Source organism: Cetorhinus maximus, chromosome 25 (genome assembly GCF_964194155.1).
Source record: "Cetorhinus maximus chromosome 25, sCetMax3.hap1.1, whole genome shotgun sequence".
Lineage (NCBI taxonomy): Eukaryota > Metazoa > Chordata > Chondrichthyes > Lamniformes > Cetorhinidae > Cetorhinus > Cetorhinus maximus.
In genome coordinates, this window is record NC_135903.1 from 10,366,779 (window position 1) to 10,384,488 (window position 17,710).

General features: G+C 38.3%; 1 protein-coding gene across 1 annotated transcript in view; it reads left to right on the plus strand.

Annotated features, from left to right (window-relative positions):
- kpnb1 (karyopherin (importin) beta 1) overlaps window positions 1-17,467 on the plus strand; it is a 44,361-nt gene extending 26,894 nt beyond the window's left edge. Inside the window, exons 10-22 of the mRNA XM_078529384.1 lie at window positions 1,931-2,155; window positions 5,567-5,758; window positions 6,991-7,121; window positions 7,526-7,673; window positions 8,583-8,654; window positions 9,332-9,476; window positions 10,397-10,479; window positions 12,057-12,164; window positions 12,431-12,574; window positions 13,185-13,290; window positions 13,381-13,495; window positions 13,832-13,993; window positions 15,513-17,467. Of these exons, the coding sequence (XP_078385510.1) occupies window positions 1,931-2,155; window positions 5,567-5,758; window positions 6,991-7,121; window positions 7,526-7,673; window positions 8,583-8,654; window positions 9,332-9,476; window positions 10,397-10,479; window positions 12,057-12,164; window positions 12,431-12,574; window positions 13,185-13,290; window positions 13,381-13,495; window positions 13,832-13,993; window position 15,513 (1,632 nt within the window). The 3' untranslated portion in view covers window positions 15,514-17,467. The remainder of the gene's footprint in view (window positions 1-1,930; window positions 2,156-5,566; window positions 5,759-6,990; window positions 7,122-7,525; window positions 7,674-8,582; window positions 8,655-9,331; window positions 9,477-10,396; window positions 10,480-12,056; window positions 12,165-12,430; window positions 12,575-13,184; window positions 13,291-13,380; window positions 13,496-13,831; window positions 13,994-15,512) is intronic.
- Window positions 17,468-17,710: the final 243 nt, after the last annotated feature.

Below are 17,710 nucleotides of genomic sequence, written 5' to 3' on the forward strand. Positions count from 1 at the left end.
ATGAAGAACTATTAAGCATCTTTGAAGGAAAATATTGATAAAAGAAGCTGAACCAATCAAATCACCCCAAATAGCTATTGAGCATTTTGGTTCTCCTTTTATTCTTTCTGCTACATTGAACCATTTTAGGTCTGTAAGAAATCTGACATTAAACATATGTTTTTAAGAAACAAAATTACTTTAAAAAAATAATTAATTGTCAGAGCCATGTCAAATACAATGCCGTTTGTCCAAGGCCCTGATACAAGGCAGGATACCTGATCTTTCAGTTCTTGCAAGTTCCAAGACCCATCCACATTGGGTGATGAGATTAATGCAGGCAGATGATAGTTCTCAATATGTACCTGCACCTTTCCTTAGGACCACCAGCAAAATTAACCAGTCAGACCTGTCCAGGACTTGCTATTTATATGATACTTCCTTCCCCATGCATGTCACTCATAAGAAGGTACAGGGAATAATCGTTTTTGTAAAGCAAAAGCAACTGGAAGTTCTTTTACATAAATCATTAAACAAGCTAAGGCATGGATTTTTTTTTAACAGGTAATATCTGAGGCAGGCAGGGAGGATTGTGTTACTCTATTCTGGGAGTTTACAACATGTTAGGTGATAAATTTTAATGTAGAATCTTTTATATTTTCTAATATATTCTAGATGATTACTGCTTCAGAACTCAAAATAATTGTTCATAATTGAAGCAGTCCGTGTCCAAATGTAGCAAACCTGGACAGTATCCAGGCTTGAGCTGACAAGTGGCAAGTAACATTCGCGCCACTCAAGTGCCAGGCATTGACCGTCTCCAACAAGAGAGAATCTAGCCATTGCCCCTTGACATTCAATGGCATTATCATCACTGAATCCCCCGCTATCAACATCCTGGGGGATACCATTGACCAGCAGCTGAACTGGACTAACCATATAGATACTGTGGCTACAAGAGCAGGTCAGAAGCTAGGAATCCTGCGGTGAGTAACTCACCATCTGACTCCCCAAATCCTGTCCACCATCTACATGGCACCAGTCAGGAGTGTGATGGAATACTCTCCACTTGCCTGGGTGAGTGCAACTCCAACAACATTCGGAAACTTGACACCATCTAGGACAAAGCAGCCTGCATGATTGGTACCCCATCCACAAGCATTCACTCCCCTCACCACTGATGCAAAGTGGCAGTAGTGTGTACCATCTACAAGATGCACTGCAGAACTCAGCGAGCCTCCTTAGACGGCATCTTCCAAACCCATGACCACTACCCTCTAGAAGTACAAGGGCAGCAGACACATGGGAACACCGCCACCTGGAAGTTCCCCTCCAAGCCACTCACCATCTTGACTTGGAAATATATCGCTGTTTCTTCACTGTCGCTGGATCAAAATTCTGGAACTCCCTAACAGTACTGTGGGTGTACCTACACCAGATGGACTGCAGCGGTTCAAGAAGGCAGCTCACTGCCAACTTCTCAAGGGGAATTAGAGATGGGCAGTAAATGCTGGCCTAGCCATCAATGCACACTCCCATGAATGAATAAAAGAAAAATATGCAGGTGTGATGTAGACTACAGTGCGTGTAAAAGCAGCTACTTCATTATCTCTGAACAGGCATTTTATAAACATATTTCCAAGTTCTTGTATCTCCTCCCCCCACATCCCTTTTAAAGATTTTAAGCCTCAGCTTGAGGCGCATGTAACTATAATGGTTTCTATTTCAAGCCCACTAGTTTCCTATTTTCAGATTTGTGTCAGCTTAATCAGGAAGTTAAAGCCATAATTGAGCTAGGTAGTATTTTTTCCATTTTTGTGCCCATTATGTCCATTGAGCAAAAACACTGAGGTAGTATAAATGCTGATTTGTATATGGTCAGTTGGTTCTTGACAATTAATTGCTGGAATGCAGTATTTTTATTTTAAATCATTCATCCTTTCACTATTAGGATGAAAACGATGACGATGACGACTGGAATCCATGCAAAGCTGCTGGTGTTTGTCTCATGCTGCTGGCAACTTGCTGTGAGGATGACATCGTTCCACACATACTTCCATTTATCAAGGAGCATATCAAAAATCCGGACTGGAGGTACAGAGATGCAGCAGTGATGGCGTTTGGCTCTATTCTAGAAGGACCAGAACCCAGTCAACTAAAACCACTAGTGATACAGGTAAAAATATATCCTTACTGCAATTTACATCTTCAGTTATTGCTGCTGAAACTGGGAGACGGTGTGTCCCAAATGCTCACCTCTAAGTTATCAGATAGTAGTGGTTTATAGATAATAAATGATGCTTTGATCTTGAGTGTAGACTCTGCCAGGGTGTGGGTGTGGCTCGGGTAGAGATGAGAAATGGTAACAGCAAGAAGCCACTTGTGGGAGTCGTGTACAGGCCCCCTAATAGTAACCAAATGGTAGGGTGGAGCATGAAGAAATAATGCTTGTCAGAAGGCACAGTGATAACCATGGGAGATTTTAATCTACGTACAGACTGGAAAAGTCAGATGGGCAAAGGTAGCCTAGATGAGTTCATTGAATGTTTCTGGGATAGTTTCTTAGAACAGCATGTTCTGGAGCCAACCAGAGAGCAGGCTATACTAGACCTGATATTGTGCAACGGGATGGGATTAATTCATGGCTTTATAGTGAAGGTGCCACTAGGTAGCTGTGACCATAATATGCTTGAATTTTGCATTCAGTTTGAGAGAGCGAGAAGTGGGTCCGAGACTTAAATAGGGGCAATTATGAGGGCATGAAAGCAGAGCTGGCTAAAGTGAATTGGCAAATTAGGTTAAGGGATAGGTTGATAGAGATGCAGTGGCAAACATTTAAGGGGATATTTCAGAATATACAGAATAGATAAATTCCAACGTGTAAGAATGTCTGTGGGACGGACACAGCATCTGTGGTTAACTAAAAAGGTTAGATAGCATTAGACTTAAAGAAGAGGTATATAATTGTACAAAGATGGGTGTAAGGCCAGAAGATTGAACAGAATATAAGGATCAACAAAGGATGACTAAAAGATCACTAAGGAAGAAAAAATTAGAGTACGAGAGAAAGCTAACCAGATATATAAAAGATAGGAAGAGTTTCTGTAAAGTTAACAAAGTGAGCGTTGGTCCTATAGAAAGAGAGCCTGGAGAATTGACAAGGAAATGGCAGGTGAATTGAGCAGGTTATTTGCATCAGTCTTCATTATAGAGGATACAAATAACATCCCAGAAGCAGCTATAAATCAGGAAATGGAAGGGAGGGAGGAACTCTGGGAAGATAACAATCATCAGAGAAGTGATACTGAGTAAATTGTTGGAGCTGAAGGCTGACCAAGTGCCTGGGTCCTGACTGACTTCATCCTAGGATCTTAAAAGAAGTGGCTCGTGAGATATTGGTACATTGGTTTTAATTTTCCAAAACTCCCTAGATTATGGGAAGGTCCCATTAGATTGGAAGATAGCAAATGTAACTCCATTATTCAAAAAGGGAGGAAGACAAAGTGGGAAACTAGATGCCAATTAACTTAACATCTGTCATAAGGAAAATGTTAGAAGCTATTATTAAAGAAGCTATAGCAAGGCACTTGGATAAATTCAAAGTAATTAGGAAGAGTCAGCATGGTTTTGTGCAAGGGAAGTCATGTTTAACCAGCTTATTGGAGTTTTTTGAATAAAGGGGAACCGGTGGATGTACTGTACTTAGATTTCCAGAAGGCACTTTATAAAGTGCCATATCAAAGGTATTTGTGGAAGATAAAAGCTCATGATATGGGAGTAACATGTTGGCATGGAGAGAAGATTGGCTGCCTAACAGTAGACATAAATGGGTCTTTTTCAGGTTGGCAAGGTGTAATGAATGGTGTGTCACAGGGATCAGTGCTGGGACGTCAACTGTTTACAATTTATATAAATGACTTGGATGGATGGGATGGTTGCCAAACCTGCTGATGACACAAAGTAGGAGAGTAATTTGTGAAGAGGACACAAGGAGGCTTCAGAAAGATATAGATAGGTTAAGTGAGTGGGCAAACATCTAGCAAATGGAGTATAATGTAGGAAAATGTGAAATTGTCCATTTTGGCAGGAAGAATAAAAGAAGCATATTAACTAAATGGTGAGAGATTGCAGAGCCCTGATATTCAGAGGGCTCTGTGTGTCTTAGTGCATGAATCACAAAAGGATAGTATGCAGGTACAGCAAGTAATTAGGAAAGCTAATAGAATGTTATCATTTATTGAGAGGAATTGAATGCAAAAGTAGAGAGGTTATGCCTCAGTTATACAGAGCACTAGTGAGACCACACCTGGAGTACTGTGTACAGTATTGGTCACCTTATTTTTAAGGAAGGATGTAAATGCATTGGAAGCAGTTCAGAGAAGGTTTACCAGACTAATACCTGGAATGGGCGGGTTGTCTTATGAGGAAAGGTTGGGCAGTCTAAGCTTGTATACACTAGAGTTTAGAAGAGTAAGAGGCAACTTGATTAAAACAAGATCCTGAGGGGAATTGGCAGGGTGGATGTGGAGAGGATATTTCCTCTTGTGGAAGAATTTAGAACTAGGGGTCACTTTAAAAATAAGGGGTCGCCCATTTAAAACGGAGATGAATGGAAATTTTTTTTCTGAGGGTCATGAGTCTTTGGAACACTTCCTGAAAAGGCAGTAGAAGCAGTCTTTGAATGTTTTTAAGACAGGTGGATAGATTCTTATAAGCAAAGGGTGATGGGTTATCGGGGGTAGGCGAGATGCAGATTTGAGGTTACTATCAGATCAGCTATGTTATTAAATGGCAGAGCAAGCTTGATTGGGCTGAATGGTCTACTCCTCCTTGTCCGTATGCAAATACTCCTGATTGTTCTAAATTACGCTCAAGTCATTCTGCTCTTAGCACCTTTGGCTGAATGTTTGTGTATAGGGGTAATGTGTTGAAGGGTTTAACAGATTGAGCAGTGACTAAGTAAATTTAGTTATGCTTTATCAGATAGCTAACATGGGCATTTTGCTGGAGCATGAGCACCTTAGTGGTGGGATGTAGTTTGATGGCCTGTGATTTCGTAATGCTGAGGTTGGATGCCTGGAAGCTGCCTTGATAAAACGGTAATGTTGATTTGAAGGGAAAAAAAGAGTTTTTTTGATTAATCAGTTTCTGTTCTAAGCTTGCTTCGATTTTATTGCTTGGCTGCCAGTTTTTCTCGTCTTTGGTCAGTGGGTGTGGCTTCAGGTGGGTGATATGGAATTTTCCTTGCAGCATGGATTGCTGATGTTAGTGAGGACCTGCTTCGCCAAGTGAATTGCTCAGATTTAAGTTTTGGTGATGGGGAGGAGTCATCCTTGAGACAATACTGACTTTCCAGTGTGGTGGTAAAATGTGGTTTTGAATCTGTAGGTATTCTTCACACAAACTTTCAAGAATATCTCCAAAAGTGACACAATAGTCTCATGTTCACAACAGTGATAAATTACTTCAAGACTCCAGTAATTTCAGTCTGTAAGATTAATGTTGTGGTGTAAATATTTATGGCTATTTTAGCCATGTAAATATTATTGATAGTTGTCACTGTTTGTAAATTCATTTCTAATTGCAGGCAATGCCCACACTGATAGAGCTAATGAAAGATCCTAGTGTTGTGGTTCGGGATACTACAGCCTGGACAGTGGGTCGAATTTGTGAGTTGCTTCCTGAGGCTGCCATCAATGACATGTACTTGACCCCTCTACTGCAATGTCTCATTGAAGGTCTGGGAGCTGAACCTCGAGTAGCTTCTAATGTTTGCTGGGTAAGTCACTTGGGCAGAGAACTACATGGAAATTAACCTCTGCATGATCCTAATCAATACTGATAGGATTTGGAATTTTCATAAGCCACAAGCAAGTGATGGGTTGACAAAATTGTTGACAGAGTCTTGAATAAAGCTTTGATGGTGACCTCCAGCCATTTGCTTGGTGCCTTTGCTGTTGACTGTACAGAGAGACATAGCAAATGTTGTACAAAATGTGAATATAAAGCTACCTTTCACTTCAGCGTTAGAAGGCAAATAAATCTAGTGTCCATTTTGAGTTCATAAATAAGTTAATGGTATAAAAATAAACTATTTGAAGATTTACAAAGACTGGACATTAGGGAATTTAGGAAGTGATACCTAAATATAGGTTTTATGTAAGGTTTAATCTAAAAGTTATTTTGCTAATGTGGAGCATTTGCAGCTGGGAGCTGTGTAGCTGTCACATTTAATTGTAAATTTAAATGTTAACTATTGAGGATTATTAAAACAATTTGCAGATATTTGGCATTTTATGACCCAAAACTCTTAGTAGACATTTGAGAAGGAAAAATATGGCTTGGTTCTTGCATGTATGTTTGATTTCAAAAAAAGTATCTTTGTAACCTAGTTTCCTGCCAGAAAATTGAGTCTAAACCTGCTATAAGACAGCCCAGTGATGCACCACTTGGTATGAAACTCATTCACGTATGAAACTATTTCATATATGTCAAGAGGGTTCTGGGGTTCCATATTTGTTCCGAGTCCTGAAACCTCATTGTGTTTTCACTGTTTGTAGTCCAGGTTTCTTCTAGAAAAATACCTGAGGGGGGTGGGAAAGGTTGATGCCAGAACTGGTTCTGTTCTGGTACTCTGTTAACATAGAGTACCAGAACTTCAGTCCTGGGTTATCAATAGGGCATGGTCACTTGGGCAAGATATCAGAGAACAGCTAATGCCCATAAAATAACCAAGTAGGGGACCAGTACTTGGGGAGAGAGGTGGGAGGGTAGTGTGAAGATAGGATTTGGTGGCCAGATGAGGAACATGAATGACTGAACTGCAGCATTAAGTACTTTGTGAGCATCTCTATCTGTGCCTGTAATTCATCATTCTATTGATCTTTTGCTCTTCTCTCTGCTTCTGTTTCTCTTAGCAAAATTAACCAAAACCTGACAATTGTTGCAATTAGACCTTTAGTGTTAATTAATCTTTAAAAGTCTCTAAGTGTAGTCTGACCATTTTCACAGGCATTCTCCAGTTTAGCAGAAGCTGCTTATGAAGCTGCAGATGTGGCAGATGATCAGGAAGAACCTGCAACATATTGTCTGTCGTCATCATTTGAATTGATAGTTCAGAAGCTATTAGAAACTACTGACCGGTAGGAGAAGTACTTTGTGACCTACTTTAATGTAAATTTGTTCTTGCCCATCTAGGCAGTCTGCTAAGTCATATTTGTAGTTTGCTGCTTGTGGCTGATTTTTAGCACTCACACTTAGATTTAATTACTACAGCATAAAATGCATCTGCACATTTGCCACAAATGTTTGCATCTCATTCTTAATGTAATATGGCTGCTTAAGGTTAGTACCTGGCAGTGGCTTGGTTTGACACTGAAGTTACAATTTTCATTTGTGTGTTTATTGGCAGAACTTATTGTACAACTAGGTTATTCTGGCAGTCGTTTTGGATGTTGAATTGTGAGATGTTAATTGTTGCTGTATCTAAAGGTTCTGAAAATGTAGATTTGATAACTTGATTACTAAGTAAAATGTTTTTCTTTAGGCCTGATGGGCACCAGAATAACTTGAGGAGTGCTGCATATGAGGCACTGATGGAGATAGTCAAGAACAGTGCCAAAGATTGTTACCCAGCAGTGCAGAAAACAACTCTGGTTATCATGGAAAGGCTACAGCAAGTATTACAAATGGAGGTATGTGGATTTTGCATGCAATGTAACAGAAACCTAGTCTGTAATATTTTTCTCTGGTTCTTTTATTTTAAATGGACATTTTGGCTTAAAAATATTATTCTGGAAATATTACAAGTATTGCAATTAGAGTTTGGTGTGAAAGTAGTTTGAAGCTTTTGTCGATTTTTCCTATCGAGGTTGAACAGTCATACTTGCGTCCAGTTTCAGTTCTCTCAAAATGAGTACTGTGGACAGCAAGTATTTTCCACAATTTAATGACTGCAGTCAAAATGCCAATAGGATAACTGACCAAAGTCATAAGCTTTTAGTTGTCTAATCTGTCTAAATTTGCTATAATTCTTTCAGGTTTGTTTTGACAGAAGTGCCTCAAAATACTTGCATTTGAGCAACATAATTAATTGAATTGTTGTAGGAATCTACATCCTGATACTGCTGCCATGGATTGATGTAGATAGAAAGTATGCAGAGAGACTTGAAGGAGAAGCAATTAAGTGCAAAATATAATGGGATTCAGTATTATTTAGCCTATATGCTTAGTAATCTGGTCAGTAGTATCTCCCTTCATCTGAGAATTATTTTCTGTACTTCCTCTATGGCAAATGGGCAGCATTAAGATAACACACAAAAGTGATGGACAGGAAAAGACCATCTGGTCCTTATTGTCATGATGCAACTGAGCATTGTGATCCACTCAGTTATCAGTAGCTACCTAATCTGGGAGAGGTAAATATAAACAGAAAAATATCCTAGATCAATTTGGGGATATGAAAAATTCTTTAAAGGGGATTAAAACGAGTTCCAGGTGACCACAATGACAATGAGCTATGCAATAGGCTATGTACCTTTTTGTATGCTAGGAGATATTTTAATAAAGCAGTCCTCACTAATCTTGTTTTTTGTTCCATTCAGTCTCATATTCAAAGTACCTCGGACAGAATTCAATACAATGATCTTCAATCTCTGCTGTGTGCTACCTTACAGGTAACTAGTTTTTTTTGCTCCCATATTATCTTTGTTCTGGTGATATTGGTTGGGTTTGATTTTGTACTGGACTTTGCAAGGCCCCCTGTTAACTGTTATTAGATAACATGTTTTTCATCAAAATATTATCTTGGCCTCTGCAGAGTGGCCCTTAACCGTACATTTTAAATTAGCTTATTTGAGCAGGTGAAGTGCATTTAAAAACTAGAAGTTTTAGGTAGAATATTATCAGTGTCCAAGTGAATTGCAAGGCAAAATAGAAGCAAAATACTGCAGATGCTGGAAATCTGAAATAAAAACAGAAAATGCTGGAAAAACTCAGCAGGCCTGGCAGCACCTGTGGAGAGAGAAACGGAGCTAATGTTTCAAGTTTGTATGACTCTGAAGAAGAATCATATGGACTCAACATTAACCATTTTTATTTCTCCACAGATGCTGCCAGACCTGCGTTTTTCCAGCATTTTCTGAATTACAAGTTGTTTTGAATTAACTTGGATTTGTGTGCAATGTGTTGCTTTCTTATACTTGGAACAGATTGCCTGGTGATGACAAGTTCATGCACCACGCAGAAAGATGATGGTGATTATGAATGAATCTGAAGGCTTTGTTTTTGTTTTCAAAATGAATTAATATATTTACTTTTTTAAATAAACTTTATTTTTCTGTTTGGTCCTTAGAATGTACTGCGGAAGGTCCAGCACCAGGATGCACTGCAGATTTCAGATGTGGTGATGGCATCACTGCTCAGGATGTTCCAGAGCACTGCTGGCTCCGGAGGTGTGCAGGAAGATGCCCTCATGGCTGTCAGCACTCTAGTTGAAGGTATGTTTCATCATTTTAAATGAATGAAGTGGAAAAATTGTTTTAATTCTACTAAGATAATCAGTGTTTATAGCTACTTTGTAATTTGGTGATAGCAATGTCTTTTTTCCCATTTGTATTATATACAATAGATTTACTGCTTATTTAGATTGTTCAAGTTAATTTTGGAATGAGAAAGGCCAGTTACTCTTGATAGTTCTGTCATTCCATCTGTGTGGCAAATGAATCAGATTAATGGTGATGATTTTGTTCCAATCTAGGAATTGGCATTCAAAACTAACTGGAACCTGGGAGCAGCTTCCCAAATTAAATGCTATTCTTCCTGTACAGAGTTAAATTTGAGTTCATAATTTGGCTGCTTAGCAATTTGGGAACAGTTGTACAGCAGATTTTCAAAGATAAACAGTTTAATAGTACAGTGGGCTCAATTTAATTTTATTTTGTATCATGGTGTTTGAAATAGATCATTTTTAGCATTATAGTTGCAGAAATAGAGCCTTGTGCTATAACCTTCAATAATTGGATCATTTGCACTAAGTTGAACAACTTCGAGTTAATTTTATATCCCAGGAATTGAAAATAGGTCCATTTTATGATTGTTAAATGATGTATGTATTGGAAATTGAATATTGTTCAGTACTTGGCTAATTTGCATCCATGGGAAGACAGCTGGAATGCACCAACCTTTTTGAATAACTGATTGCAATCTTAATTTTGATAACTTTTTTAGAATTAGTTATTACTAACTGAACTGTAAGTTGTTACTGATTCGCTTTGGTGAGAAAGTACTAAACTGTAAAAATGTGGAAAATTAAAGTATAACAGTAATAAATTGCAGATTAAATTTTTGACAGCAACTACTTTGCTTCCCTTTTCCTTGTGTTCAAAGTAGGTGTATAAACGCTTTGTTTTACCTACAGTACTAGGTTCAGAGTTTTTGAAGTACATGGATGCCTTCAAACCGTATCTAGGGATTGGACTGAAGAATTATGCAGAATATCAGGTAAGAATCAGTTGTCCTTTTTTTTTGTGGGGTTGGGGGGTGGAGAGGAGATGGAATGTTTGCTAGCCGATAAAATTTACGACCTAATCTCTGGCACAGATAATTGCAGGAGGAATACGGTTTAGATATTTTTTGTCTACCTCCTTTTTTCCCTCCTACGTCTTTGTGTTTCTCCCTTTCTGTTCAAAATTCCCCCCACCCCCGGCCTCCCCAAATGCTGAGAAATCCCACTTGTCTTTACCTGGTCCTGTCTTTGATTTTTAAAATAAACTTACACTTATGTAGTGTATTTTACACCCTTGGAATGCTTCATGGGATGTGAATTAGTTTTGAAGTACAGTTCGTTTCTGTAGGAAAATGAGAGTTTGCCATCTGTGCTCAACCTCATCGTCTGGTACATTTCACTCCCAAGTATCAACCCTTCATCCTTTGGCTTCATTCCCAACTGATGGAAGAAGCAAAAAAAAAAACAAACTGGAGTCAGTTTAGAAGTCCCTTGTAGAAATTATTCTGCTGCTTCATGGATGATCAGGCAAGGGCCAGCAAGGTTCCATGCAACAAATTAAATAAATAACTAGTTGAATAATTTTTGGTGCTGTTAGTTGAGGGCTGAATGTTGGATGCAAAATTGGAAAAATGTCCTCCAAGCAAATCCAGGTAGTATCATGGATCATATACCCAATGCACAGACAGAGGAGATCTCTGGCATTGTGGCACTATCTATCTGCCATTAAGTTGCTCATTTTGAAGTTCAACCTGGCCCACAAAAGTGTGTTTTTTACTAAGCTAATGGTTCTATATAAATGCAAATTGATGATTTGATTCATATACCTAGTGTGCAATCAAGTTCTTCTGGTTTGGCTAACTTGGTTTAACTAACCAGAGACCCTGGTAACCTGCAGTACTTTTAAGAACATTTTCAATAACATACCAACTAAGTTGTGACGGCGTAGCCTTCAGATTACTCTGTGAGATCAGTTCGTGGGAAGCCTGCATCTCTTCCTGGACAAAAAACAAAGTCCTCAGTAATAGCTGCTCACTTAACTTTTGTTTGTCTGGGTGAAACTATGTGAATACATATTTTAAAAAAAACATTTTTTGAACAGGGGTTATGTAGACTCATAGTTATACAGCACAGAAACAGGCCCTTCGGCCCATCGTGTCCATGCTGGCCATCAAGCACCTATCCCATTTAAATCGGAAATTAGTAGCTTTAAGCAAGGTAATAGGTATCTATTTCACATTGTGCATGCTTTAACCGCACACAAATTGTGTAGGATGTGAAATGCATGGGAATTGGGAAGATGTTATAGATGGAGATTAGATTGTCACCTGACACTATTTGGGATCAGAGCATATGGTATTGGTGCTTATATTCTATAGGGGAAACTGGCAGGAGTGAAATTCCATGCCTGCAGTATCATAGAGCAGTGCAATCACTGACTATAGCCTAGTGAAGATTAACTTCACTTGTGCAGTGTAAAGGATATTTGCTGAGACCAACTATAGTTATTGAATAGAACCTGGTTTGCCAAAGTTGAATGACTTCATGTACTAAAACTCTAATGTTGTTAAAGGTTTGTCTTGCGGCAGTAGGCCTAGTTGGTGACCTGTGCAGAGCACTGCAGTCTAATATGCTACCTTTCTGTGACGAAATGATGCAACTCTTGCTGGAGAATCTGGGGGTGAGTTTGTGCCAATGATACCAAGCTTAATTTTGTGATTGTCTTCTAGAGAGCTTCCTGTCTACATTTATACCATTTCAACTTAATTCTAAAGTTTCAGTTCCTGAAAAAATAGTAATCCATAAGCAATTTGCTTTATAGATTAAAGTTTTTCCTGAAGCGCATTAATGTAGTGTATTTTCTAAATTCAGGGTATTCTTTTAAAAGTGGTAGAATTTGGCTATTATTTCCACTTGCAACAATGGACAAAATGTCTCTCTTTCCAGAATGAAAATGTCCATCGATCTGTTAAGCCACAGATTCTGTCTGTGTTTGGGGATATTGCCCTTGCTATTGCAGGAGAATTTAAGAAGTATCTCGATATTGTCCTGGATACCCTTCAGCAGGCTTCACAGGCCCAAGTAGACAAAGTAAGTACAGCACAAGCATTTAAATCCCTCTTCTTCAAACTTTGACACTTGACTTTTGGTAGAAACAAATGGAATTTCATCTAACAAACCATTAACTTGGTAACATTTTGTTAAACTAATTTAGAAATTGTCCGTTTTAATATAATTATATTTTAGCAAACATATAACCCAAGACTGAGATGAGGAGAATTTGTTTCTCTCGGAGGGTCATTGGTCTGTGGAATTCTCTTCTCCAGGGAGCAATGGAGACAGGGTTATTGAATATTTTTAAGATTGAGTTAGATACTTTATTGCCAAAGGAGTCAAAGGGTATATGGGTAAGTAGTGGCCACAATCAGATCAGCCATGATCTTATCAAATGGCGGAGCAGGTTCATGGGGGCAAATGGCATACTCATCCCAATTTGTATGTAAATTCTGCTAAACAAAAATAGTAGCTTTAAGCAAGGTTTTTAATTTGAAAATACTTGCTTTGTTTTTTGCATGCATTTTTTTTTGTCCCATGATTTATTAAGATCTTGTGTAATACATTTAGCACGTACCTGAACTGCTGCCCCTTGGTGTGGGTTTACACTCTGGTCAGCTGTGCTAAGATTCTGATTCATTTTTAGACAGATTATGATATGGTGGATTACCTGAACGAACTAAGAGAAGGTTGTCTGGAGGCATATACTGGCATTATTCAGGGCCTGAAGGGTGACCAAGAGAATGTACATCGTAAGTTCAATTATACAGAATGAAAACACAACGTAACCTGTAAAATTTTAAAATTGTTAGTTTTAAACATTTTCAAATTTCCTTCTGCAGCTGATGTGATGTTGGTGCAACCAAGAGTAGAATTCATTCTCTCCTTTATCGATCACATTGCACGAGATGAAGATCATACAGATGGGGTAGTAGCCTGTGCAGCTGGACTGATAGGGTAAGCATGCTTGAGATAAGAGGAAAATGACTGATCTAGTTACAGCTATTAATGAGAGGTTGTTCACATTTACAACTTATGTAGTTTGCTGTTCGTTCTCAACATGCTTTCCAGGAGAGTAACTACCTGGCCCCATTCATACATTCTTTCTGAAATTATATATTCTGAATGCCCAAATCACTTTTCATTTGTACTCTGTTATTAATGATTCATATATCAACTTGGGATTTTCTGAAGAGATTCAAAAAGTGCATGTTTGGAGGACGGGAATGGTTTCATTTAAGTAAAAATCTTTTTTATTCCATAATTTTTGGGGATTTTTGCATTTTTTTCCAGAGATTTGTGTACAGCATTTGGGAAGGACGTACTGAAATTAGTTGAAGCCAGGCCTATGATTCATGAATTATTGACTGAAGGAAGACGATCAAAAACGAACAAAACTAAAACTTTGGCTACATGGGCTACTAAAGAGCTTCGAAAACTGAAAAATCAAGCTTGGTAAGACACCTATTGTCTAGTATGGTTAGTACATCAGCTAATTTCAGTTGCTCTGTTCCTGTTCTTTTTTAATAGTAGAACCTGCTATTTTAAAGTTTTTATTATAAGTTACTTCAAAAGTGGTCAATTTTTAAATTGCTATAATGAGTTTCCTGTACTTTTTAGAAGTTACTATTTAAAATAAAAAACATTCTCTCAAGTATGATGCCACCTTGGTTGAGAAAAATGAACAAAATGGTAAACCAGTGAAACTCTTTTTAGAATTTGGAATCAGAAAAGACTAAATGAAGTAAGGAGCTTCATATGATGAGAAATTGGGAAGAAAATGCATTAGAGCAGGAGACCACAATTTGAGATTTTTTTCCTTCCCTGCATCTCCCATCGTATTGAAAAGTAAGATGTCACACTTGGAACTCAATACGTATTATCAATAAAGTAATCACAGATTGTAATGAGAGGGGAAAAGAATGAACCATCAGATTAGCTGTTTTTGCATACCCCCTGGGTACTCCCTTGATAGTGGAGCAGTATTGGACAGACTTCAACTTTGTAGGAGCTTAGATTATTGAGAAGTGGAAAGCAAGTTCCTGGAGGGTGATTTATCAGTGAAGGTGATGTAGAGGCTTAATGAGGTCAGGTGATGAAGCCAATAATGTTAAGTGAAGGACAAATGGTGGAATTCTGAAATGCTTTAATTAAGCTTGAGGAAATTAACATTTTGAAGAATGGAAAGAACCTTTTTATTGGCTCATTGAAAGATAGAGCATCAAAATATAATTCTGCTATTGGGCTGCAAGGGCTGGAAGTTGCATTCTGATGACATGTTGATTGGAGTTAGCAAAAAATATTGATGGCATTGGATGACTAGATATTTGAAGACAGATCAACCAAAGTAGGGAGTAAAAACCCATAAGGCCATAATAATAGCTTTTGAGCATGCTGTCAGAATTTAGAGATGTTCAGGACAATGACAATGGATTCACTGAGATTTTTCTTAGAGCAGATCGAGGGGTATAAAATGTGCCACACGATTACTAATGGAACATTTGTACAAAAACTGTACTGTTGATGGATTACACTAAAACTTATATCAGTGAGAGAGTTAATAGCTTCCACAACTTTAGAAGCTAATGCTGTAAGAGTTCTGATTTGAAGGTATGTGGGTTTGAAATTAATTCAAAAAAATGAAGAATGAATTGACTGGAAGTAGGCTAGATTGCAGAGGGGCAGTGCCAGCTCAGAGGATCAGACATCTTTTTAGGGATTGAACAGAATGTTGGTCAGAGTCAATCTTCACTTCTCTAAAAGAGCCAGCAATTGCCTGGCTGTGTCTGGCAAACATTTGATTGGCATTGGATTATTGAGTAGCTGTTTTAGTTTTCTTTTAAAAAAGAAAATGCAGGTGATCAAATTTGTTCCAAGTAGGAATTAATTTGAACTAATGGCACAGCTAAACTATAGGACCCCTGAGTTTTGACAGCTGTACTGGAGAATTTTCAACCAGTATCTTTTGTTGCAGATTTCTGACAGCATTGGGATAAGGAAGACACCTGAGGCCCCACTGGAATTCTCAAATCTTTGGAACAGAAGTGAGGAGTGTGCAAGGATGTTGAATGTTTGAGAATGTGAGAATGAGTGAGTGAGGTTTGCATCACACCACCTGATCCAGCAGTATCTTGGACTGAACGCGGAAACAAAAGAGGCCAACATAACCTGCAACAAGAACGAGAAGAAATTCCCTTCTGTCAAACAGCGGGAGTGTTTTAGAAAATAAATTCAAAAGGATTATGAACATTGCTGCTGGGAGGAAAATTGGATCCTCAGCCTGGCTGATGTAATCGTACTATGTGGAAATTCCTGCATGAATAATGAGGTTGAGGTTCTTGGTCAGGGATGAGTGTGTGTGAGTGAGAAGGCATACACTTTCTCTACTTCAGATACATTACAATTTACTTAAATGGTTAGCATTTGCATTAAAGAGTTGAATCTACTGAAGCAGCACAAAGAATTAAATGAGAGTTGCTCTTATTGGGAAACACTGATGAATGTTCAGAGCTTCCTTGTGCGAAGCTTTAGTTAGTCTTCAGCCTAGTTTAAGGAGATGGTATCCCCTTTTTAAATAGCTTGCATTGGCTGTATTTTAAACCATTGAATCAGATCAAGCAACATGCCATTTAACCTATTCCAACTATTTTTGAAAATATCCATATAGTTTCTCTAAAATGCAACAAATTTTGTATAGACCTTTAATGAAAGGTGGCCTATTTTTAGCAGTGTTACTGCCATTTGCTTTGAAAAATAACGATGCGTTGTGTTTTACAAGAACGCTGGGATAGATAGATAAATGGTGTGTTTAGGTGTTTTTTCCATACCTCTAAATTCAGCGCATGTAGGCTAACAAAGGGATCGTGGTCAAGCAAATGTGGTGGCCAGTGACATAAATGTTCAGGAATGACCTTAAAATAGTGTTACATGGTCAAGGTGGTAACTATAATCCCCACTGTTGTATCTTGCCACCATTGTCACACCACCTTTTTTGCCTACCAGGTATTTTTGAATCGATGGCCATTTGGCCATAGTTGGCTGAGGGCTTGTCGCTTTTTCTTCACATCATGAAGGATACTATCTCTTTAAAAGAAAAAAGAAGCCTTTCTTCCCCTGTAAAGAGAAATAAAACTGTGAAAAGTGTATATGATGCAGAGGGATTTGAAAAGGTTCAAGAAATCAAAATGGAAATGCATCATGCCCTAATCTGCCGGATAGCACTTTGGAACCCCTTTCCCCTCCAAAATTTGTACTGTAGCAGCTGAAACAACGTAGAGTGCCAAAGATTTATTAATTGTATTCAGGTCATGCTTTGGATTTCTAAAGAGTTTGGAGGAAAAAAAAATCAAATTTCATATTGAAAGTAGGCATATAGAATGCCACTCAAACTGCTTGGTGATCTATCTTTGCTTTTATTTGATTAGGAAAATAAAGAAAAATTGTGGTATTGATGTCTCGCTGCTCTTGGTATCAAACGTTAACTAAACCGGAGACACTTGTAAAACAAAAGTGGCATATTTTTCCAACAAAGTCTGAATTTTAAAAGTGTCAAAACATTCCCCAGCACAACTTGTACTTAGTCTTACATTATGTGATTGCTGAAATAACTATACTTCCACACAATAATGTAACAACTGTATACAGGGTATTGGATATGTGCCTTAGTGTCAGAAGGTGAATACAGTTTGGTGTAGTTCATGCCACCTCACTGTAGGCTGAGAGGCACCATGTATTTACACTGGCAAAAGGGTGTTTTATCCAGTTAATAATTGCGTACTGGGAAAGGTCTGGGCCTTTTCATGCCTTTATTTTGTACTTCGGAGATCGTACTGATGGGGAATTCTGATCATTCCTCAGTGCTACCTGTTGCTGTCCTGTGGGCTTTCAGCTGTAGAAAACAGGATAATAAAGTACACTGAGAAATAGCAAGTATTGTTTGTGTCTTAATTCTGTTTAAAGTAGCTTAACTTGCGTCACTATTGATTGCTGCTACCAGAACAATGAACAAGACGTTTTTATATATTTTTAAAGTAGAAGGTAAATAAGAGAATCCAACCATCACCCCTTGATGTTCAATGGCATTACCATCACAGAATCCCCACTATCAACACCCTGGGGGGGTTACCATTGACCAGAAACTGAACTGGACTAGCCATATAAATACTGTGGCTA